The sequence below is a fragment of the Hyperoodon ampullatus genome (assembly GCF_949752795.1).
Source record: "Hyperoodon ampullatus genome assembly, chromosome: 19".
In the NCBI taxonomy this organism is placed as follows: domain Eukaryota; kingdom Metazoa; phylum Chordata; class Mammalia; order Artiodactyla; family Ziphiidae; genus Hyperoodon; species Hyperoodon ampullatus.
In genome coordinates, this window is record NC_136932.1 from 46,150,716 (window position 1) to 46,174,581 (window position 23,866).

The 23,866-nt window shown below is 53.7% G+C and overlaps 1 protein-coding gene across 1 annotated transcript; it reads right to left on the bottom strand.

The window, feature by feature from the left end:
• Positions 1-2,054: 2,054 nt before the first annotated feature.
• SLC13A2 (solute carrier family 13 member 2) lies at positions 2,055-23,866 on the bottom strand (the record flags this gene model as incomplete). Its single annotated transcript, XM_079726295.1, has 12 exons — positions 2,055-2,225; positions 2,718-2,855; positions 3,502-3,663; positions 4,815-4,936; positions 5,224-5,312; positions 5,525-5,743; positions 7,609-7,731; positions 7,834-8,014; positions 8,569-8,783; positions 8,891-9,027; positions 9,805-9,933; positions 23,765-23,866. 12 exons carry the CDS (start codon positions 23,864-23,866, stop codon positions 2,055-2,057), a joined length of 1,788 nt encoding a protein of 595 aa, XP_079582421.1.

Sequence of the window (23,866 nt, forward strand, 5' to 3'; positions counted from 1 at the left end):
CTGTGGGTACCAAACCAGGGTCCCGAAGAAAGTAGCAGCAGAGGGTCCTCCTTGCAGATGGGGCTGGGACTACCTCTTAGGAACCCACTGCAGGTAAGCCACCGGTGGGGTCCCACCACTCTGGGCCTGGCCCATTCCCAGTGGAGGGGGCTGTCGCCTGGGGCCTTGGGAGGGTCTGAGTGTGGGTCTGGGTGGGAGCCGTGATTTATGACTGTGCTTCATGAGTGAAGAATGCCAGCCTGGGGGTCTGGGATGGGGGCAGGGCCCCTCTCCTGACACTCCTCATTCTGCTGGGTGTCTGGCATGTCCTGTCAGGATCTCCTGTGCCCTGGGGACAGCCATGTTCTCCCCCATGCAGCAGCCCCCTCCCCCCAACCCTCAAACCCCCAGCTCTGGGAGTACTGAGTGCAGGCCCAGCCCAGAGGGGAAATCCAGAATTAAATCCTTTCTGGTTTTCTTTCTTCACAACTCATTTCCCTGTTTTACTGGGCATGAGAGTGATGGTAAAGATCTCTTTTTATTCTCCCACTGCAGCAGAAGGGAACTCTTGGAAACTTCCATCTGGATGAACTTCCAGCCAGGAAGGGATGTTGAGCTCCCAGGATGGATGATGGATGTGGTGACATCCTTCCCCACCCCCACCCTACCTTGCCAGATAAATGAAAACTCTGGAATTCATGAAGGCGGAGAGGCAGAGGAGTGGGGGAGGGGAGGTTGGGAGGCAGAATGATCCAGAGTGCAGTCTGGTCCTGGACTCTGAAGGCCATAGTTTTGTTTTTGTTTGTTTGTTTGTTTGTTTTTGCAGTACGCGCGGGCCTCTCACCGCCGTGGCCCCTCCCCTTGCGGAGCCCAGGCTCCGGACGCGCAGGCTCAGCGGCCATGGCTCATGGGCCCAGCGCTCCGCGGCATGTGGGATCTTCCCAGACCGGGGCACGAACCCGCGTCCCCTGCATCGGCAGGCGGACTCTCAACCACTGCGCCACCAGGGAAGCCCAAGACCACAGTTTTGAACCTGTTCCTGTGAGTCTCACCTGTATCCTTCTTGCTGCAGGTTGCCACTTTGGGTGAGGGTCCCTCTTTCTGGGCATCTAGCATGGGTCAGCCTGCCTCCCCTGGTCTGGTGGGACTGGTTTTTCCAGCAGGTGGAGGGGTCTGTGAGGAGTTGGCAGGGGAAGAGGGTTTTACGTAAATGCCCAGGGAGGGCTCTGGAAACGGGGAGGCTGCTTTTCTCAAAGACATGCAGGGAGTGGAAGCTCCCAATCAGCCGCGGCTGGTGGTGTCAGTGCTGCTTTCCTGGGTGGCTGCGTCCACTCCAACAGGCCTTGGCAGAGCTCCCTGGCCATTACCTTCCCCTTGGGTGGGAGGGGTGCCAAGGGGGGCGCCATACAGGACAGATGCCAGGTCCCCTCCCAGCGAATTTCCCAACCTGGGGCCTGAACCATGTTGGGGAGAAGCCCTGGAAAGTGCCGTGAAAAACCACCACAGACTCTACTGAAAGACTTTAATGGGGCTGATATTTGAACCTCCCCCCAGACCTGAGAGGCTGGGGGGAACTCAGTATGTTGGGCCGGTCCCAGAGACTGTAGCCATGGCAACTGCTGGTAGGCTTTGCTGCCCAGGCAGCTCCAACCCTGAGTTTCAATAAATAGAGGACAAAAAGGTCTGGTCACCCACCAAGCTGGGGAGACAAAGACCTGGAGTGCCAGACAGAGCACGCTGTTGTGTCTGTGACCTCACAAGTGTACATTGTCAAGCATACACCACCTAGGATCATCACACACACAAACCCCCCTTGCAGAACATCCTCACATGACACACTGTCTTTACACACACACACACACACACACACACACGTACATACACATACACATACACATGCTTTCCTCAGACACGTAGGACTGAGCTCACATACATCTTCCTCGAAGACACACATGAGGTTAGGTATACATGTGCCTTTCTCTCAATGTTTGGCTTGGAGCCTGGGTTTCCCCTCCCAGATCAAAGGAATAGGAACGAGGTGGGGCTTCCTGGCTTGGGCCAGATTATACCGTGGTCTAGGGGCTAGGTGTTGTGACGTTTGCCTGGCTGACCCCACAGAAGCCTGTGGTGTTGGACTGGGCCCAGGAGGGGAATCTGTTCAGGTCGAACATGGGGATGCTCCAGGTGTTGATGGCCAGCGTGATGACCAGGACCCCGATGATGTTGAGCATGAATCCTGCTCGGGCCTGGGGTGAGGAGAGCCAGTCTGAGTGAGTGGGTGTTGAGCTGGGCCAGTACCCATCCCTTAGGTGTTCATAGGTGCTCAGGAGCTCTCTCACTAGCAAACCTCTCCCTGGGAAGTCCTCCCTTGGGTCTAATCTGCAACACTAGGTGACGCCCCTACCACTGGCTTTAATCCCAGTGCTAACAGGGGAAAGGGGTGCTTCCAGAGCCCTGAGTCATTCTCTCTGAGTCCATATCCCTGGGTTCGGGTGCCTGGCATCTTGGTGTCTTCCCTAAATTCCTCACCCCTCCTCTCCCTCTCAGTGGCCTAGGGCTGGCAGGGCCTGAAGATACTCCAACTGGGGATCATATTTCAGCCTCCCCTGCTGCCACCCACCCCAACAGGGTCCACTCTAAACTCTGAGAATCTCAGCGGCTTTAAGCTACTTTGTGGTTCACCAAGATGGAAAGGCGGATCAGGGAGTGCTGAGGCATTGGAGACCCCTGCCACTCACCATGTCTGTCACTTTGAGGCCTCCGAATGAGAAGGCGATGGCGTTGGGCGGGGTGGCCACAGGCAGCATGAAGGCCAGGGAGCTGGAAAGCGTGCAGGGCAGCATGACGTAGAGAGGGTGGATGCAGATGGCCTGAGACTGGAGGGGGAGACAGTGGGGCCGAGCTGATCGCAGTCCCCGTCCCAGAGGGGAAGGCGTGGCCCCCATTCTCCTGCTTCCCTCTCTGAGGGACAACCCCCATCCCCACCCCAATATACACGCTGGCCATGAACCCACCACTTCTGCCAGAAGGCACCTGGTGACCTGGAAAGGGCCCCTTGACCTCTCTGGAGGGGATAAGTGTGCAGCCCTGCCCTGTGGGGCGTGGGAAGGGGAGGGACCCATAAAACGGATCTCAGAGGGGCTTGTGGGTGTCATCATCAAAGGCTGCGGGAACGCGCCTGGAGAAGGGGCTGGGGATGCTCCGGGGAGCAATTTCATGCCGTCACCTCAGGAATGGCAAGAACGGGAGCTGGCCCAGGGAGGTGGGCGAGGCCACCAGTGAGCCCCATCAGGGTATTCCAGGGGTGATGTCATCAGGGATGGAGTGAGTCAGGGGGCAGATGGCCTTGGGGCCCGAAGTTACTGAAGAGCCTGGGGAAGGGTGGAAGCTCAGGGGTCTTTTCCCAGAAATGAGAGGAGGTGCAGACAGGTCATTCTGACCTTCAGGCAGGGCCCCACACTTCTGCAGGCAGGGTGGGCAGAAGGGCTGCCTGGAGGAGGTGTGTCTGCAGGGCCAGCTCACCATGGAAGCCAAGATGGGCAGGAAGATGGTGGTGGTGGCCACGTTGCTGGTGCACTCAGTGAAGGTGGCGATCAGGAGGCAGAGGATGAAGGCAATGGCGGGAGGCGGCACACTCTCCAGCGGGGTCAGCTTGTCCCCCAGCCACTTTGACAGGCCCGATTCCTGTAGGCAGAGGAGGGTGGTGTGTGGGAGGCTGGGCTGCCTGGGGCCCCAGAGTCCCCTGCTGAGGCTCTGGGAGGGTCCTGCTCTTGCCTGAACCTCTCTAGAATCTTCAGAGACAAGGGCAGCTTGGGAGGGAAGATGAGACCCAGCTGAGACCTAGGGGCCCCTCTACTGCTCCTGAAGGACAGCTGGCTGTGGGCAGAAGGATCAGATGGGAAGCGAAGGGGCTTTCTTGGGAAACCTGGGGCTTGGCGAGAGTAAAGACCTTTGACCCCATTTACTCCTGCTCTCCTGGCCTCTCTTCAGGAGGTTCCTGGCCAACCTTAGCCCTCTGCCTGCCCTCTCCAGCCTAGCAGGTTGAGACAGGGGGGGCCTTGCTCCCAGCAAGGAGGGAGAAGGGGAAGGGCCCTGGTACAGGCTGGGAAGAGGCCAACAGGGGGATGGGGACAGTTCACAGGGTCAGAAGAGCTCCAAGGTCTTGCTTTCCCCCACCTATAATGCCAGACTGTGAGCCCCAGGGAGCTGGGACTTTATTATATACAATGTTGCCCACTTAGCACCCAGCACCCAGCACAGCGCTTGGCACAGTCAGTGAGCGCTTGATGGATGAACTAACCAATCCCTGACCCAGGAAAGCTCCTGTCCATGCAGTGGATGAGCTTAGCCAGAACACCGAGGCCTGGGGGTGCAGGTTCAGGGATTTCTGTCTTGGGTGGAGGCTATGGGGAATGATGAGCAGGTCCCCAGAGCCTGGCTGGGTATGATCGTGGTGCCCCCTGGTGGCCTCAGCCAGCAAACGGCGTCAACCCAATGCCAGCCAACTACTCCCTGGTGCTAAAGTTTTGGCATTCTCTGTCTGGCAGGCGGTGAGGGGATGGACTGGGTGATCACCGAGTACAGTCCCTGCTCACCAGAGAAGCCCGCCTTCTCTTTGGCTTTGAGAACCCAACTAGGGAGAGGTCCCTATGGCTTGTGTTTCCTCCCCCTCTTAGGGCTCTAACCTGTTTCTCCAGCTGCTGCAAAGGCTCTGCCCACCAGGGGGCTCCTAAGTGGGGGGTCAGGGCTCCCCTGTGTGGGAGAGAAGCAGGGCCCCTCTTTCCCTGTCACAGGGTCTCCCTCAAGTGGGTTGGGGAGGGGGTGGGGTCTGTCACCTCACTGCCCTTGGCCAGGGCAAAGCCACCGCCCAGAAGGAGCACGATATTCCAAGGCATCTTCTCTTTAACTACTTTCCAGTTGAGGAGGGCAGGAGGGGCCTTCAGCTTCCCTGGTTTTCCTACTCCCCAAGCAGAAGAGGATGGGTCACCTAGAGCCAACAGGCTTTCCTTCCCTTCCCTTCCCCCCTCTGTACGGGTGGGTCCCTATCAGAGCTTAATGCATGTAAGAGAGGGACCCTCAGTTCTGCAACATCACGACTTTGTCCCTGAGTCCCTGTGCCCTTGGCAAATCACCCCAGCTTCTCTGGGCTTGGTCTACCCCTGCCGAGTGTGGTCGAAGGGACGTCGCATGCCAGAAGGCGGGGTCTGCCCAGAGGCCCTTCCCTGCCCCAGACCAGGTGCTTACCTGGTTCCTGAGTCAGCCCTGGGATCTTGGAGGGCACGATGAACAAAATTACAGCGATTAAGATGGCTACTGTCCCATCGGATGGCATGCTGTAGGCGGGGCAGGGAGGGCAGGCTTAGCGGCTTAGGGCTGCTCAGGGTCACAGGATGGAGGGGCGCTGGAGAGGAGCCTCTCCCACAGATGTGCCAACCCCTCCTGGCAAGTTCCCCCCACCTCAACCCGGCGTTACCTCCTGTTCTGCGTTGGGGGCCCTGGTCCCTTCCCTCCTCCTGGAAGTATTCCTCCTCCCCGCAGTGCTCACCTTTTCCCATTCTCATCGAAAAAAGCCAGGTTACCCCAGCCGGTGAAAAAGCCTGGCTCCCGAGTGAACCAGAGCACCACCAATAAGACAAAGAGGATGGTGACAGCCTTTTCTGCAAAGGTCATGGGGCCCAGCAGCTTGTGCTCTCTCCGGATGACTTCGAAGGCTGCTCGCTCTTGTTCCCTCATCTGGTCCCCCAAGCCACAGTTCTTCCGGAAGCTGCAGGTAGGGGTGGGGACAGCTCGTAAGGGCGCCACGCCAGGCAGGGGAGCAAGGGGCTGTGAGTGCCTGTGGTTTTGTTGTTGTTGTTTTGGCCGTTCCACACGGCTTGCGGGATCTTAGTTCCCAGGCCAGGGAGTGAACCAAGGGCCACAGCAGTGAAAGTGCTGAGTCCCAACCACTGGACTGCCAGGGAACTCCCATGAGTTGTAAAGGTTCCCAAGGTTCTGGAAGCAGAGCAGAATACTCTGGGGTGTCGTGGCTCTTATTTAGCAGAGGGGAGGCTGAGGATGGGGGATTGGGCTTCCCTGTGCTTGTCCCTGCTCCATGTGCCCCATTGACCCCTCTGTCCTTCCAGGAATTCTCTTGTGCTGAGCCCTCCCTTGCCCAGAGTGAGGAGGCCCTAGAGGCCTAGACCCCAGGCCTCCTTCTGGCCCTGACTCATCACTCCCCGCCTCCAATAGCCTTTCAGGAAATCCTCCCTTCCCTCTCTTACTGCTTCTGGGCATCCTCTGCCAGCCTGGGCCCCACCCACACTGTCCTCTGAGGCACAGGAGTCTGCAGCCCACTTCCATGTGCTTAACTCACTTTGACTTTTAACTTTTCACTTGGGCAAATCTCAACTCCCCTGCTGGACTTGTGAGTTCCTCAAGGGAAAAACCATGTTTCACACATCTTTGAATCCTTTATGTTGCTTAGCACTGTGCTGGTCTCTTTGACTAACACTTTGCTTTGTACCATCCCCAACCTCAATCCAGCCTCCTTGCACCTGCTCAAGCAATTTTACAGCAACAATGCTTAAAAACTCTCAATGGCTCCCCAATGCCTGGGCAGGATGGACAGATAACAACTTATACCACAATAACAGTCATACCACCACTCTTAGCCTGTACCATAGCAGACATCACTAATCAATCCCAGACTTGATTCCAACTGAGCTCCAGCAGGGTCTCACATGATTTTCAACTCAGAGCTCTAGTGACTAATAGTAATCAAGGGCTGGAAGTAGGAATAGAACCTCTTTACTACTCTTGGCCTCAGGAACAAGGTCCATACTCTTTATGTGGCACATGAGATTCCCCATAATCTTCCCCTGCCTACTTCTCCAGCTTCATATGCTGATACTCTTTTTTCCTCTTTGTGTTTCAGCCACACAGAACTAGAGTTCCTCCAAACCCAGCATGCTCTTTCTTGCCTCCTTGCCTCTGTACCTTTGTACAAGCTCTTCCTGCTGCTGGAATGACTTTACCTCGTTCTCTACCTGGCTGACTTCTAACTCTACAAGATTCAGTTCAGGCATCATCTCTGCCAGGGAACTTCTAGAATCTTCACTATCCTGGGCTGTGCTCCCACAGCACCTGGGCTTCCCTCTGTCACTGCTCCTACCTTATCATCACCCATTAGATGGTGAGCTCCAAGGACAGGGACTGCCTAATGCTTCTAGTGTTCTCAGTGCCTAGCAGAGGGCCAGGCACACAGTAGGAGCACAACAAGGACTTTTGTAACCGACCATGCTCACAGCGTGTGCTTCTTAAGCACCTGCCAAAGGACTGGGGATTGTTATGGAATGGGACCTGGCCTGGGCATCAGGAGATCTGGTTTTCAATCCCAGCACTGACACATCTAGTTGTGTACCATGTCTTGAACCTCAGTTTGCTCATCTGATAGATGGGCTAATACTCTCCAAACAGTAATTCCCTCAAATGGGGGTGGGCCAAGTGCACAGAAGGGCCTTGGGAGGGAGAGGCCTTCTCACCGGGATGGTGATTATGCCCTTTTCCGCAGGGCTACCTGGGTACCCAACTGGAAGCTCCTAGAGGGTAAGGGCAGGCACCTGGGCAGCTCTTACCCACTCCACCACTTACTTGAAGCCTAAGAAGAGGAACTGCAGCCACACCCAGGAAAGCAGCAGCAAGATGACCATGGTGGGGAAGGCAAAGCCAAACCAGGAGGCGAAGTTCACCACATTGCCATTTTGGGGGAAGAGCCTGAAGAGGGATTCAGGCTGCTGTGTGACATTGCCCGCTGACCAGCCTGCTCCATTTGCCCCCCCAGTCAGAATGCAGACCCCCTCCCACTCAGTCACTCACGAGTTGACCTGGCCTTGCAGCACCAGGTTTGTTGTGGTGCCAGTCAGGGTGGCGATGCCCCCGATGCTGGCCGAGTAGCACACACACAGGCTCATGCCCCGGGTGAAGCGGAGCTGCTCCTCGTTCCGCTGTGCCCTGGGGTCCGAAGGAACAGGGTGGGCAGGGCCATCCTGCTTGTTGTCTGGGAACAAGGGGGAGCTCAGGTTGGGGATGGGCACAGGGTCAGTTCTGGGGAGCATGGTGGGGGCTCCAGGGCCTCTGGGGCACCTTGTCACTGAGCAGCCTAGATCCAGGCTGGGGGGAGGGCAGAGGCTGCTTCCAGGTCTGCAAGGGCCAGCACTCCCTGGAGTCTCAGGCCGGAGTGATCCCCCCAGACACCACCTGGCCCAACCCCTCTTTTGAGAGAGGGAAACTGAGGCACAGAGAAGGGAAGAAGACTGTCCAAACCACACAGGAAGAGTGGAGCCTGGACCCCTGACAGCCCACCCAGGCTTCCGCTCTCAGCTTGCCAGGGTGACCTAGCATCTTGGTTTGCCCAGGACTGAGGGAATTCCTGGCCTGTGGGACTTTTCATTTCAAAACCAGGAAAATCCCAGGCAAACCAGGACACGTTGGTCACTGAACTTTTTGCTTCCCTCTTCTCTCCCTAAACGTGCCAGGATGACTACTCCTATCATGGGCATCGCCTCAGACCCTCCTCAAGAACTGAGGGTTTGGGGCAGGGTCTGGCGTCACCTTTCTCATCAAGCTTGGTCTCTTCCTTCTGGGGACTTGGTTCCTGGAGTTCAAAGGCGGGGTTGTTCCTGCCCTCCTCAACATCCTCGCCCATGGGCGTCTTGTGCAGCTGATCCAGAACGGCATGGGCAATGGGCACCATCATGGCAGTGGTGGCTGTGTTGCTGATCCACATGGACAGGAAGGCCGTAACCACCATGAAGCCCAGGATCAGCCTAGCGATGGACAGACAGACACACTGGTGTTCCAGCATCCCTTCAAGGACTGGATGCCCAGAACACCGCCACCCCAGGTCCTCCAGACTTGGTTTGTGGGAACTCACAGGGAGGGCCGCACCCCGATGATGAGGAGCACGCGGAGGGCAATGCGTTTGTGCAGATTCCAGTGCTCCACGGCGAGGGCCACTAGCATCCCCCCGATGAATAGGATGTTGGTGTCCTTAAGATACTCAGTGCTGACCTGGCAGGTGGGGACAGTTGAGAAGGAGGAAGGGGTCGCCCCGTGCCTCTGGGCTTACAGGGTGCCGACACTGATATTCCCGCAAACGGAGGTTGGTCCCCTGGGCTCTTGGACCCAAATGGAAATGGTCTTTGGATCATCTGCCATTTAATATTAACCAGTTTCCTCTCTTCCTGCCAAACTCATTCTTTCTCCCCTCAGGAATGACCGAGACATCATCTAACCTGAATCCACTCCTGGTGCAAAGCCGTTGTCTGGGAGATAAAGCATTTAATGCTCTTTCTAGAAACTAACGCAGCAGTTCTCAGTGTGGCCCCTGGGCCAGCATCATCAACAACCTGGAACTTGCTAGAAATGAAATGCTTAGACCCTGCTCCAGATCTCCTGAGTCAGAAACTCTGGGGTAGAGCCAGCAATGTGTTTACATAGTTCTGCAGGTGATCCTGATGCATGCTCAAGTTTCAGAGCCACTGACCTAGAAGGATACAAACTCTTTAGCTGGCTCTCAAGGCCCCCTTTTCCTTCCCTCATCTAGGCCTAGTTGCTCCCACTTTGAATTGACTCTTGACATCAACCATGCACCTGGCATTTCTACAATGCCTTCCCCCCGGTCTTCTAGTTGACCCCTCCCTCAGTGCTCCCCAACCTGCCAAGCAGAGGCAGGGACCCCTCTTCCACGTGCCCTGTCTGTGATGAGGCTTCCTCCATCATCAGCGTCCTAGGGCAGACCCCCCTCCATCCCTGGGAGCACGTCCTCCTGTGGGTGGGGAGGCTTACCACGGAGGCACCCATTATGCCCATCATGGGGAACATGACGGTGGGGAGGAAGGCGGTGATAGCCAGGGGCAGAGCCTCGGTGCACCAGAGGAGCGCCATGAGGATGATGGTGTAGCCACAGTAGGCTTCCTGCAGGCGGGAGGGGAACAGCAAAGCTGTTGGAGGGGGCAGGCCTGTGTCCCAGAGTCACGTCACCTCCTGTCCCCAGAGAAAACAGGCCGTTTGTAACAGTGTGGGGAGAGCCTGTGAAACTCACAGTCCTTGATTCCTGAGCCCAAGGTCCCATTTAAAAATGAAAATAGGGGCTTCCCTGGTGGCGCAGTGGTTGAGAGTCCACCAGCCAATGCAGGGGACACGGGTTTGTGCCCCGGTCCGGGAAGATCCCACATGCCGCGGAGCGGCTGGGCCCGTGAGCCATGGCTGCTGAGCCTGTGCGTCTGGAGCCTGTGCTCCGCAATGGGAGAGGCCACAACAGTGAGAGGCCCGCGAACCGCAAAAAAAAAAAAAAAAAAAAAAAGAAAAGAAATAGAAAACAAAGCAAAGCACTCACCACCTTGTCTTTAACCTTGGGGAGCCTAGACATTATAATCCAGCCACTGGATTATAATCCAGTCCCCCTGAGGACTGCAGGGGGCTCAGGTGAGGATCCTTACATAAGATGGGGGCTCATCTAGATGAAACGGGGGCTTGGGAAATGTGGGTCCCTGCCTGGCACCCTGGCCTTCCCTGCTTTATCAAGAACCTGTAAGAATATATTTATTTGTATGACGATTTAAGTAGCATTTGTTCCTTCTGCTAGGAGGTGAGTTCCATGAAGACAGAGTCAATTTGTCTAATTTTGTATCTGGATCCTTGGCGCTCAGGACCCAGGAGGCTTCAGAGCAAATCTTTTCTGAATGAATAAACCACTGAAAAGTTTTAGGAATAGTGGGGTCTCCTTCCTAGTGATCCTGGCATGACCACTGTTTCACGTAACTCCCCTATCCCCGCATTGTGTGGGGAATTGTGGAGTAAACCCTGAGTCATAGTCTTGTGAGTCTTGGGGTACGAGAGACCCCCCCTTTCCCTCATGAGGCTCCCAAAGCTAGAAAGGCCTGACCTCGGGCCTGGGAGGGGACCTGGAGCAGGAATGAAGTCAGACAACCCCAGATGTCAGGGGCCCACCCTCCTTGACAGAGCCTCTCCGCAGGCCTGGGGAGGCAGGACAGGGGAATCATTAGCCAGAAGGAAGCCTCCAGGGAAGGGGGTGCCTGGCATCCAACCCTCCTCGGGACACCTGCCCACTCTTTGTTTGCCAAAGGAAGAGGCTGCCTGCTGGGACTATGGGCTGGGGCCTCCTCCTCTCTTACCTGTCTCCACTGCCCTGCCCCTCTTGCTTTCTCCACCTGCTATAGGCTGGGCTCACCCCTTATACCTCATGCCTTCAGTACCCTGAAGCTTGAAGGAAGGTCTTGGGGAGAGGAAGCTGCTGTTTACTGAGGAACTCTTAGGAGCTAGGTGTTTTCATGTTTGTAGTTACAGCCGTGGATGGTCTTATGTTATAGATGACCTCCAGAAGGTATGTGGCTTGCTCAAGGTCACAGAACTAGGGAGTGGCAGAGCCAGGTTGGAACCCAGGCAAGGTGTGCAGGATTGCATAATTCTAAGAGCACTTCCCGAGTAGTCTACCTCAGTGGCATCCTGGGGGGGGGGGGGCGGTGGTGTGGCACCCAGCCTGCCCAGCCAAGTCTGTCTGATGCCAGGCTCACTTTCTTTCCATGAAACTTCCACCACCTTTCTCACCCTGGACATGGACTCCTTGGCACAAGGGGTGGGGCCACCGTGATCCTTGAGCAGAGACCCACCCCTCCTCCTCCCCCAGCAGGCAGTAGATTCTGCTGAAGCTGCTGTTTCTTCAACCATTTTCTCACCTGCAGTGTGCACAGCCTGTTAGCCATCTTCCCGTGGGGCTAAGGGCAAGCCAGCCCTCTGGACCCTGGTGTGCGCCCCATGCCCTCACCCCCCAGAATTCTCTGGCCAGAGACAAGGAGGGGGGGCTGGGCCAGATGCCTTTGCTGATTCAAGAAGAAAGCTCTGCTAATAATGACAGCAGAAGCATTGTTAAGGACTACTCCATGCCAGGCATGGTACTCCATGCACTTCAGGTGGTTTTTAATCACATTTAGTTGCTCTGTGAGGTAATGACTCTTGTTCCCATTTCATGGATGAAGAAACAAAGGTGCAAATAAATTAAGTAAATGTCTCAAAGTCACACAAATCAGTGAAGAATCCAGGCCATCTGGTTCTTGAGCCCCAGCTTTTTGCCTTCTACCCTGAGCTTGCTCCCTTGCTACTGGAGGGTGTCCCCCAGCCTCAGGTGGGCTGTGACCAGCAGGGTGTACGGGGGTGAGTTAGGGCTGTGGATCCAAATGGAACTGTCTGCGCTGGGGCCTGCCACTTCCTGTTGCCCGGCTCTGGGCAAGTTCCTTCTCTTCCGGGTCCCCATCTCCATCCTCCCAAGAGAGCTGTGAGCACCAGTGTGTTGAATCTATGGCTTCTCCACTGCTTTACAACTTCCTTGTGTCCCTCTCCGTGTCTGTCCGTCTGTCTCTGGATCAAAACCCAAAACCACTTTCAAAGTTCCATTCAGAAGCTTGCTCTGGCCCCATGTCCCCATCCCACCCTCCTGGGTAGTCGGTCCAACTGTAGAGTTAGTTGGTCTGTAACTCGCTGACCTGCTCTTCCTGGTTCATGGGGCTCTTAAATGGGGCGTGGAATGCCAAGGATTCGTGAAGTTGGATGGGAAAACAATTTCATCTTTTAGCTAACATCTAACTAAGGTTATGAACAGAGGCAACAAAACCATAGAGCTGTTGTTTTGTGGGGGGGTGGGGCGGGGGAGGGGGGTGCCTTGCCGTGCAGCTTGCGGGATCTTAGTTCCCCAAGCAGGAATCGAACCCGGGCCCACAGCAGTGAAAGCGCGCCGAGTCCTAATCACTGGACCACCAGGGAATTCCCAAAACCATATAGCTGTTAACGGTGCTGTGGGCGATTTTGTCACAGATATTTGATTGTGGCTGTCAACTGTTAGGTACCTGCACAGATTAGTGGTTGCAATGGACTCAAAATATATCTCAAAATATTGTTTACATCCATTTCTCTTTTGAAATTTATGGTAGTTATTATACCAACACTAGATCTTATTTAATGCTTTAATAAGGAAGCATCTGTATTTCTGAATTGCAATTAATTTTTTCATATTTTTATAACTGTATTTCAAAATGGTTGGTTTCCTTTGTCATCCTATACATTTTTTGTTTGTTTGTTTTGTTTTTTTGCGGTACGTGGGCCTCTCACCGTTGTGGACTCTCCCGTTGCGGAGCACAGGCTCCGGACATGCAGGCTCAGCGGCCATGGGCTCACGGGCCCAGCCGCTCCACGGCACGTGGGATCCTCCCGGACTGGGGCACGAACCCGTGTCCCCTGCATCGGCAGGCGGACTCTCAGCCACTGCGCCACCAGGGAAGCCCTTTTTTTTTTTTTTTTCATCCTATACATTTTATTTCGTGCATTTCAAAGCTATATTCTGAGAAGGGCCCACAGTCTTCACCAGACAGCCAGTGGCATTCATGGCTCAGAAACGGGAACAGAACCTGGGGGATCCTTTCTCCTTGGCCCCGCAATGTGTCTGATTCCACGATCTGTATCCCCAGTGTTAGAAGTGGGAAGTCGGGAATCAGACCTGGGCTCCAGGGCCACCTTATACTCTCTGCTTTGTTGCCCAGCTCAACGCATCTTGGGCTGGCCAAGCTCAGCTGGTGGCCTATGGCATAGGACCCAATTGGCTTACTCCCCAGTCATGCTACATTGCACTACTCCATATGCCATTGGCAGAGGGCACAGCCTGCACCCTGTCTGAGGCAGCCCCTCCTGGAGCTCAGATACCAGCAGGGAAGAATTTTCTCTTGGCGGCTAATGCTCTGCTTTCTACCTCTGTCAGTACGTCCTCCTTCTGCAGTCCAGCAGGCTAGTTGTTCCCCAGCTGTTCCTTGGCTGTAGAATGTACTCCTTTCTCAGCCTGGCCTCTGGAGAACAGGGGTCAACTTTCTTTCACCTCCCTGTCTCTAGCCCCTCCCTCTTTTGCTGGTGCTGGCCTGGGTCTATAAATCCTTCCTTCCTACTTGGGCCCCTGGCCCTGCTGTGCCAGGAAACTGCCGTGGTCAGACCCTCATTCCTCTCTCCCCCTAGGCTGTCCCTGCTATTGAGGGGCAGGCACTGGGCCTCCTGCCTGCTCATCAGGCTTTCACTGGACAAATAACCTCCCTGCTCCAGGTCTCCAGTCCTGCTGGTTCAACACCTCCAATGCTCCCCTTTACTTCCCGCCAGCTCTGGGCCAATAGCCTGGTCCAAGCCCCTGCATCTGTTACCAAGATTTCTGCAAGGGCTTCCTTATTCACCTCCTAGCTTCCTCTTTTGCCCCTGAAATCTCTTCTTCTTGCTGTAGCCAGAGTGATGTTGAGGCACAAACCTGTTTAATCCACACCCTGCCCCCCAACACACACACACACACACACACACACACACACACACACACACACCTCAAAGCAGCTCAAGTCCCTGCAGGCTTTCCCACTGCTCTTAGGAAAATTTGGGGGCTGGTCTGTGCCTCTCCTCCTTGCTCTCTCTGGTCCAGCCACAGTGGCCCTCTTCCAGTTTCTCAAATGCTCCATCTTCCCTGTAGCCACAGGGCATCTGTACCTAATCTCCTCTCTTCTCTTCCCTCCCCACTTTGCTCACCTGATGTCTACTCGTTCTTGAGATCTTAACTCAAATACTCCTTTTTCAGGGAAGCCTCCGTGGGTTTCAGGGGTATATTCCCCATTTTTCACAGCCTATGCCCCTGTACCTCTTCTGCATAGCACTCATCACAGTCTGTAGTTAAACATTTGCTTTCACAAATTTCTCATGATAAATATCAACCTTTGTCGCCAGACCATACTCTCCAGGGAGCAGGGTCTGGGTCTGTTTCTGCTCACACTAGCAGGGTGCCTGGCACCTCTACGGAGCTGACACGGGATAAATGAGTGAATGAATGTCAGACACCAGGGTACAGACATGAATCAGACCTGACCCCGGCCTTCGGGGAGTCTGAGTGCCCTGTGTGGGCTGGTCTGTAGTCATGGCCGGCTGCCTGGCAAAGCCAACAGTGAAGAGAAGAGATAAAGCCTCAGACGGCTTCCAAACCCCAAGGCTGGCAACTTGCTTCTTTTGTGATAGGAAACAAAGGTCAGAGGTCAGAAAACCTGAGTGCCCAGGCCCAGCTTTATTGCCGCACGTCCTTGGGCAAGCTATTTAACCTCTCTCAGCTTTGGGTTTTTTTTTTTTTTTTTTTGGATAAGAAATATTGAGCATTTCTAACTATACACACATTACTGTCTTTTATGCAGGGTCCTTTTCTACAAATGGGAATAAGAGAAACACCCTCCTTGCTGGGTTATTATGAGGATGAGGGGTGTGACTGCGAAGGTCTAAGCTGTAAAGGAGTGTAGATGGCAGTGAGCAGATCGCTGGGTTCGCCTTGGCACAGAAACCTGCTCCCGGGTTTCTGGGGAACCAGGGTGGATTCATGACCTACAAATGAAGATGGTGGTGCCAGGGAATCCAGGGTAGACTCTGGACACTGGGTGTGGGCAGGGTGGGGACCTGTGGGCATCACGGCCTTTACCTGTTACGGGCACAGAGCAGCCTGTGGCCATTGGGCGGCAGCAAAAATGCCCACAGTCTCAAAGGTGTCACATCTTATTCGTCCTGGTGATTGAAGGTTAGCCCTGGGGTGGGCTACTCCCACTGCCCCTCTGTGCCTGGCAAGTAGGGATGCTGCTGGGAAGTGAGGCGAGGCCCTGGGTGGCAGCCAGCACCATTGCAAAGGAGAGACCAGAGAATGGAGTCCCAGAGAAGGGGCCCCTTCTCTGAGCCTCCCTCCATCTGGGCTGAGGAAGGCTTCCAGAGAGGACACACTGAGCGGGTACTGAGGGGTGAATAGGAGTTCTGTGGGTGGGCAAAAGGTGTTAGCCTGAGGGAGTAAGCACAGAGGGAACGGAATGAGGCACAAAAGATCAAGATACATTCTTGTGGGGGAAGGGATGTAATGCTCGCCTGCATGCCCTGAGAGGAATCTAGGACTTTATCTGGAAGACAAAGGTGAAAACGGGAGGAGGCCCTTGAAGGATTGTAAACCGAGAGGGTGACACAGGTTGGTGTTTCTGTTAAAAGATTACGCTGGGCTTCCCTGGTGGGTCAGTGGTTGAGAGTCCACCTGCCGGTGCAGGGGACACGGGTTCGTGCCCCGGTCCGGGAAGATCCCACATGCCACAGAGCGGCTAGGCCCGTGAGCCATGGCCACTGAGGTGAAGGTCCGCGTGGGTGGGTGTGGGAGAGGCCACAACAGTGAGAGGCCCGCGTACCGCAAAGGTTATGCTGATGCCGTCATATGTGTTTTTTTAAAATGTGTCCACAGGTGTTTGTATACTCATAGGAGAATCTCTGATTCGGGGATTCTTACCCTTTTTTGGTACCAGGATTCCCTTGGCAGCCTGATGAAGTCTTCCAACTCCTTCTTAGAATAATGTTTTTAAATGCATTAAATAAAATGCACAGGATTACAAAGGACACCAATTATATCAAAATACAGTTATTAAAATATGAAAAAATGGGTAAGATAGTGATATAATGTGACTCTTTCTTAACTCCTAAGCTCTTCATTGGCTAATGGCTACTGTAATTTCAAAGTCATGGTTAACATAATATGTCAAGGGACTGGCAACAGCTCTCATATGATTTGAAAATATCTCTGATTCCTACTGGTGGCAAAGTCAAAAATATCATTCTTTACCATCGTGGTTTGTTGTCTACATTCATCACAGAAGGAAATGTTTCCCTCTTTTGTGCTGTTGGACTTTGTGCAATGTGCATGTATCACCTAATTAAATAAATAAATCGCCTGAAGATAGGGGTCTTACACCTGCGGTAGTGTGGCAGGTGGATTGGCAGACACAGAAGCTGGGAGGTGACAGGTGGCCATGCTGGGATGTCCAGGGGCTCAGAGAAGTCATGGCAGTAGAGATGGAGAGAGAGGACGGACTCCAGAGATGTTAGGAGACGGAAGACAGAGGGTTTGAGTGATGGCTGCTGGGTCGGGTGGGAGGAGGAAAACTCCAGGTGCCCTTCCTGAGTGTCTAGGTGCGTAGTGACCCCAAGGAGAGGAGCCATGTGACAGGACTTGGGGAAGGAGGTGCAGAGTGGGCTGGGTGTGTGTGTGTGTGTGTGTGTGTGTGTGTGTGTGTGTGTGTGATATTCATTCCAGGAATAATAGGCCCATCCAAATGCTGAATACCTTTGAGAGACTACACATAAAAGGCGACAATGGCCAATTCATACGCAAATATATGTCCTACAATCTCTGCGGCAACCAGCCCTGTAACCAAACTACCACCTCCATAGCAACTGACCCCAAATGGGCAGGATTTGCTCAATGACCGCCAGCCTCCTTAATTTTCGATCCCCACTCGTTCGCTACCTGAACTTCCAACTCAGGACTAACCAGTGAAAGCCAAATGTGCTCTCCTAACAATCAGAGAGGGTACCCCACTTCTAGTTAGCCCCCCTCCAGCTTCCCCTGCCAACAACCTCCAGTCAGGGCACTCCTGAAGGCTTCCCTCTTTCCATTCTAAAGCGTCCCCACCCCCTGCCTTTGAGGCTCTCCTGAAAGCAAGGATGGAGGCTGATTCCCTTCCTAGCCTCGCCTGATCTCATTTGAGTGATCTTTGTTTAATTCCGCACCTTAACATGAATGCGTTTGTTGCATCATCTTCTGCTTTAAGAGGCCAAAGGGAAAAACAATGGGTCTGAGTGTCAGAGAAAACAAAAGTGCGGGGGAGAGTCCTGACATCACAGTTTGGGCCAGGGCCAGGCCCGCCTGTGTCCCCTACAGAGCAAACCAGCAGGCGGGAGTTGAAGATGAGAGAAGCGTTCCCGCACTCCTCCGTGCATCTGAGCCCTACAACTGCCCTGGGCCCTGCTGCTGGATTCCGTTCAGGAAACCGTACTGCTAAAGAGTCTCCTTTGCTTTCCCATTCTTGACCTTCACCTAGCAGGTGCTGGAAGTGTGGACATGATTTGGGAATCTGGGGGTGAAGTTCGAGTTGGGGAACCTTCTCTCTCTTCTCCAGGGATCTCCCTGGCTTTGGAGGCTGGCCCCTACTCCCAAGACCTTCAGAGGCCAGAAAATCAGACTTCACGCAGTCCAGTGCTGATCGAGGCCACACTTAAGGACCACGCCTCACTGCCCTGGGGGTGTTGACCAGACACACCCCGCCTTCCTGTTTCATTGGTGGGAACACCAAGGTCCTCATGAACAGAAGAAATAGTCTATGGAAATAAGTCAGGCATCTACACAATGCCCAAAACTCTGTGTTGTGTTTTCCAGGGGCCCAGAATTCATACAAGGGGCAGAGGTTCAGGGAAGCATTGTTTATCAGGGGAGACAGAGGCAGGCCCCAGAAGCGAGGTCCAAATTCCTTGCACAGTTTTCATGCCCACAATCCTGGTCTGTCTTTGGGGTTCAGGAATCACTTGCAGTAAGGGTATTTTAGTCACACAGATTTTAAAGTGCATGTGCACACACACACCTACTGTGCTTATATCCTAGGAATGCAGGGATTCAGAGTAAGAAATCCTACCCTCTGTTCTTACTGTAAATACAGTCTGGATTTCAGCTAAGCTCTGTTCTGGCAAACATGGCACCACGGGCAGATAGTTTTCACAGATGATTCTGTTGGGTCCAGGGAGGTATTTGCATTTTCGACTCTAACTTACTAGCTCTTTGACCTCTGAGTAAGTGTTTATCCCTCGTGACCCTCAGCATAAAATCCTCACTCCTTCCCCGGACGTTATAGGGCTGACATTGGCTGGCCTCTCCCTACCTCTCTAAACTTAACCTCAGTCATCTTCTGCTCACTCAGGTCCACATGCCGTGCCGGTCTCATTTATCCCTCCACCTTGCCAAGCTCACCCCTGGCCTTGGGTTTTGCACTACGTGTTCTGCCTGGACGGCTCTTGGCCCAGAGCTGTGCTTGGCTGGCTCTTACATGCCAGTCAGGTCCTAGGGGAAATATCAGCACCCCAGGAGGCCTTCTCTGATCACCGCATCTACAGCAGCCAGGCCATAGTCACAGCCTGCTGTATGGTTTTCACTGCATGGACAGTATATGCTTTTTGTGTGTCCCTCCCTGCCCCCGCACCCCCAGGATCACAAGTTCCCCTGAATCCTACCTCCCACCCCCTGCACCTTAACAGTACCTGTCACACGATACTTGTTCCCTAATAAATGAATGAACGGATGAGTGAATGAATAGATGTTAGGTTTCTGGCACACCGATGGTGCTTCTTGGGTGTCTGGTTGCAGGGTTGGGGAAGCACTGAGAAGACCTCGGGCCTCACTGGTCCCCAATCACTGGGACCCCCCGCAGTGGGCGATGGGCATTTCTAGGATTCTGTTGCTAACGCCTCAAACGCTCCTTACGATTTCCAATCCTCACGCCTTTGCTCCTGCCGTTTCCTTCACCTGGCCTGCCCTCTACTGATGCCTCTGCCTGTTGAAATCTCGCTCAGCCTTCAAGGCCCAACTCAGATTCTCCCTTAACTCAGATGGGAGGATTTTCTCCCTCCTCTGAGCTCCTGCAGACTTCTGGCTATACTCCGTGTGGCATGAACATGCGGTCCTCTAGATTGAAAGCAACTTGAGGACAGAACATCTGTATTCCTTTTTGGTGACCCCCAGCACAGAGCAAGAGCTCAACAGACATCCCAGACTGAACGACAGTGGAAGGATTGGCTGACGGCTGGATGGACATGACGGTAGATGGCTCAAGTGGTGACTCACAACAGGGGACTACCTTGCATCCTTAGACAGCCTTAGCCGAGGCCAGATTCCAGCCCAGACTTTGCCTTTTTCTAGCTGGGACTTGAGGCAAATTCCTTTATCACTCTGGGCCTCAATTTACATGTCTGTAAAATGGAGACAACATTAGTAACCTCACAGTAACTCAGAGGTTATTTCGAGAAATAAATGGGTTAGTGTTTTGAAGTGTTTGGTACAATGACTAACACAAAAAAAAATACTGAAGAAATGTTAACAAGTATTATATGGACACAGGTCTGAGTCTAGTCTGGGCCTCCTCTTTCCCAGTTCAGGGCCCAGGGGCATGGAGGTAAGCTCAGGATCCACTGCAGAGAGCAGGGACTCAGCAGGAATTCACGACGGGGCCCTCTTTGCCCACATTCATTCATTTGACAAATATTTGTTGAACACCTACTATGTGCCAGGTACTGGGGGTTCTGCATGGAAAAAGACAAAATCCCTGCCTTCACGGAGCCTACCTTCTAATGTAGGGGGGGTCAGAGAATAAATAGAAAATAAAGGAATACATCATTTCAGATAGCGAAAGCCCTTTAAATAACAGGTTTTTGTAATAAAAATGACTGGTGCTGCTCAGAGAAGCCTTTCCTGAGGAGGCGGATTTCAGCTGACATGTAAGAAGTGAGAGGGAGGCCTCTGGGAGAAGAACATTCCAGGCAGGAAGATGAGCAATTTGAGGAAGGAGAGAGGCTGGAGAAGAGAAAATAAGAGGTAGGATACGGGGCAGGAGCCCCCGACGACTCGTGGCTACCCTGAGAGGTTTGGATTTTATTTTAAGTTTGACGAGAAGCCTATGTGGGGTTTTAAGCAGGGTAGTGATCTTATGTTTGGAATAGATCATCCTAGAGTTTGGGTGAAGAACGGTCTGGGGATGTAGAGAACAGACTTGCGGTGGCCAAGGGGGAGGTGGAGGTGGGGGAGAGATGGACTGGGAGTTTGGGGTTAGCAGATGCAAACTATTATATAGAGAATGGATAAACCACAAGGTCCTACTGTATACCACAGGGAACTATATTAAATATCCTGTGATAAGCCATAATGGAAAAGAATATAAAAAAGAATGTACATATATGTACAACTGAATCACTTTGTTATACAGCAGAAATTAACACAACATTGTAAATCAACTATACTTCAATTAAAAAAAAAAAGAATGGTCTGGGGAGGAGTAGGGATAGGAGAGAAACGATGGCGGCCAGGACCAGAGTGGAGGTGGTGGAGAGCGATTCCATTCAGTGTATTTTTGGCAAAAACACTGGTCAACAGGACCCGCTGGTGCTTGTGGAAGTGAAGGAAAGAAAGGCAACAGGAATGGCTCTGAGGTGGATGGTTGAGCCATATCTTGATGAGTAAGATCGCAGGGAGAGTCAGCTGAGATGAGTTATCAGGGTTGTGATCTGGATATGCCAATGTGTATGCTGCATAAAAGGAAATGTTCCTTTTATGGGGGAGGTGTCCAGTGTTAGTTGGATAATACAAGCGTGGAAATTTGAGCTGGGGTTTCAGGTTGGGGAATCATCAGCATAGAGATGCTTTTTTTTTTTTTTTTTTTTTTTTTTTTGCAGTACGCGGGCCTCTCACCACCGTGGCCTCTCCCGTTGCGGAGCACAGTCTCCGGACGCACAGGATCAGGGGCCATGGCTCACGGGCCCAGCCGCTCTGCAGCATGCGGGATCTTCCCGGACCGGGGCACGAACCCGCGTCCCCTGCATCGGCAGGCGGACTCTCAACCACTGCGCCACCAGGGAAGCCCTAGAGATGCTTTTTAAGGCAGGAGACAACAGAAGATCACCTGCGGGCTAGTGAGGATAGGGAGAAGGAGCCGGGAAAAGTGGTCAAAGGAAAAGGAAAACCAGGAGAGGCCAAAAGAAGACAGCATAGCAAAGAGGAGGTGACCAGCTGTGACAAGCGCTGCCGAGGGTGTGAGGAAGGTGAGCATGGAACAGGGGTTTGGTGACACGGACGCTGATGGGAACTTGACAAGAGCCCTCTCGGTAGGTAGAGTCTTGGAGACTGGATCTGTCTGTCTAAGGAGAGACGGGTAGTGTAGTCAGTCTCTGAGGCCTTCTTTTGTGAGAGAGAGCAGAGAAAGGAGGTATCTGTGGAGGGCCTGTGGGACTGAAGGAGGGTTTGTTTGTCTTTTCATGTGAGAGGGATTAGAGCTTGTTTGCATGCTGATGGGAGAGATGCAGCAAAGAGGGAAAAGTTGATGATGCAGGAGAGGAGAGGATGATCATAGGAGCAAAGTCCTTGAGAGGGACTGGTAGCCAGGGCCCCAGTGGAGGGGCTGGCCTCCACAGATGGAACCTGGGACAGTTCATCTGGGCCAGGACAGGGGAGACAATATCTGTAGGCGGGAAGCAGGCGGCAGGGAGGGGTACAGCACAGGGAAGACAGGGGCTCCGGACACATCGCACTCCCACAAGGAGGCCTGGCTTCTCATACTGACTCAGGCTTTCCTGAGTGACCGAGGGCAAGTTTCTACATCTTTCTGGGCTGTACCTTCTTGGGGAGTAAAATGGGACTCACAGTTCCTGTCTGTCCTTCCTTCCGGGATTAACACACTTGGCTCAGCCTGTCTGGAAACTGATCTGATGGGTCCCTAGCATAGAGGTGCCACTGGCTTTGGCCTGGGATGAGGGTCATCTCATAGGTCAGCCAGGCCCTGTCACCTACCAGGAACTGTGCCACTACCTCCCTAGTTCCTTACCCTTCTGGGATACCTTGAACAAAAATCTCGCCTCGATTTCCCTGTCTGTGATTAAAGGAAGCAAATGGCTCAATGGGCAAGTGAGGGTGGGGTGGCGGGTGTGGGGTGAGGCCAGGGCCAGGATTAGGTCTCAGCCTTCCGGAGGCAGGCAGCACAGGCTTTGTAGCCAGACCACACCCCCAGCTCTGCCACTGCCTAACTATGCCACTTGCCAGAGGGAGGTTTCCTGTGAAGCTTGGAAATTTTGTCTTCTTTTACTTACAAGGAGGGCCCCAAAGTGTATACTATCTGACCTCCAGAAAACAGGATCTGCCCTGGGATTTTGGGTGACTTAACTTCACTTTCCCCATCTGTAAAATGGGAGTCAGACCTGCGTCATAAGATGGGGGAGAGGGTTCCTGGGTACGTGGTACAGGGTATGCAGTGGGGGCTCCAGTAAATGAGAGCCGAAGTTATGACTCCTGCTGCTTGCATGGGGGTGGGCAGGAAGCAGTGGCATTTGCCCCTCCATTCAAGGTGTGCATCTGTATTGCCCACTGACAGGGTCTCCTCCTTCAATTCCCACCCCTCCTCCACAGGAGACTTAGCTCTTGGGGTCACAGGTGAGCGCCTCCTCTTTCCGTTTGTACTCTTTTTTTTATTTTTTTATTTTTTTTGCGGTACGCAGGCCTCTCACTGTTGTGGCCTCTCCCGTTGCGGATGTGCAGGCTCAGCGGCCATGGCTCACGGGCCCAGCCGCTCCGCGGCATGTGGGGTCTTCCTGGACCAGGGCATGAACTCGTGTCCCCTGCATCGGCAGGCGGACTCTCAACCACTGCGCCACCAGGGATAGCCCTCTATCTGTAGGCTTAAATGCAGACTTAGCTCTTGGGATCACAGGTGAGCGCCTCCTCTTCCTGTTTGTACTCTTAAATGAACAAACTGCCTGAGGCCAACTTCCTCCTAATCCCCTTCCTTCCCTCTCAAGCAGCTAGCCCAGCTCATACCCTCCCAGTCAACTCAACTGCTTCCACCTGCACCTCCTTTACGGAGCTGGTTTCCTGCCTCCCAAGGGAGTAGACACCAAGTGCACCTAAGCAACTCACATTGGGCTCCTACTACTGGGTGCTGAACAAAAGCCCTCATTGCCCTCTTAGTCCTCAGGCCTCAGGAGGACCAGGAGGTGACAGCCTAGGCTGTCAGGCTAGGAGGGATGCATGGGTGATGCTGGTCCTAAGGATGCCCAACCCCAGGGCCAGACGGCCCTTCTCCTGCTCCCTTGGAGCTTCTCTGTGCCCAGGACCCCATGTCCTTACCTTAGTCGGGATGAGGATGGGCAGAGGCAGCAGGAAAATGGGTAGGAAGAATACAATCAGGTAGAAGCGATAGGCCCACAGGCCCTGCCAGCAGGTGGCCAT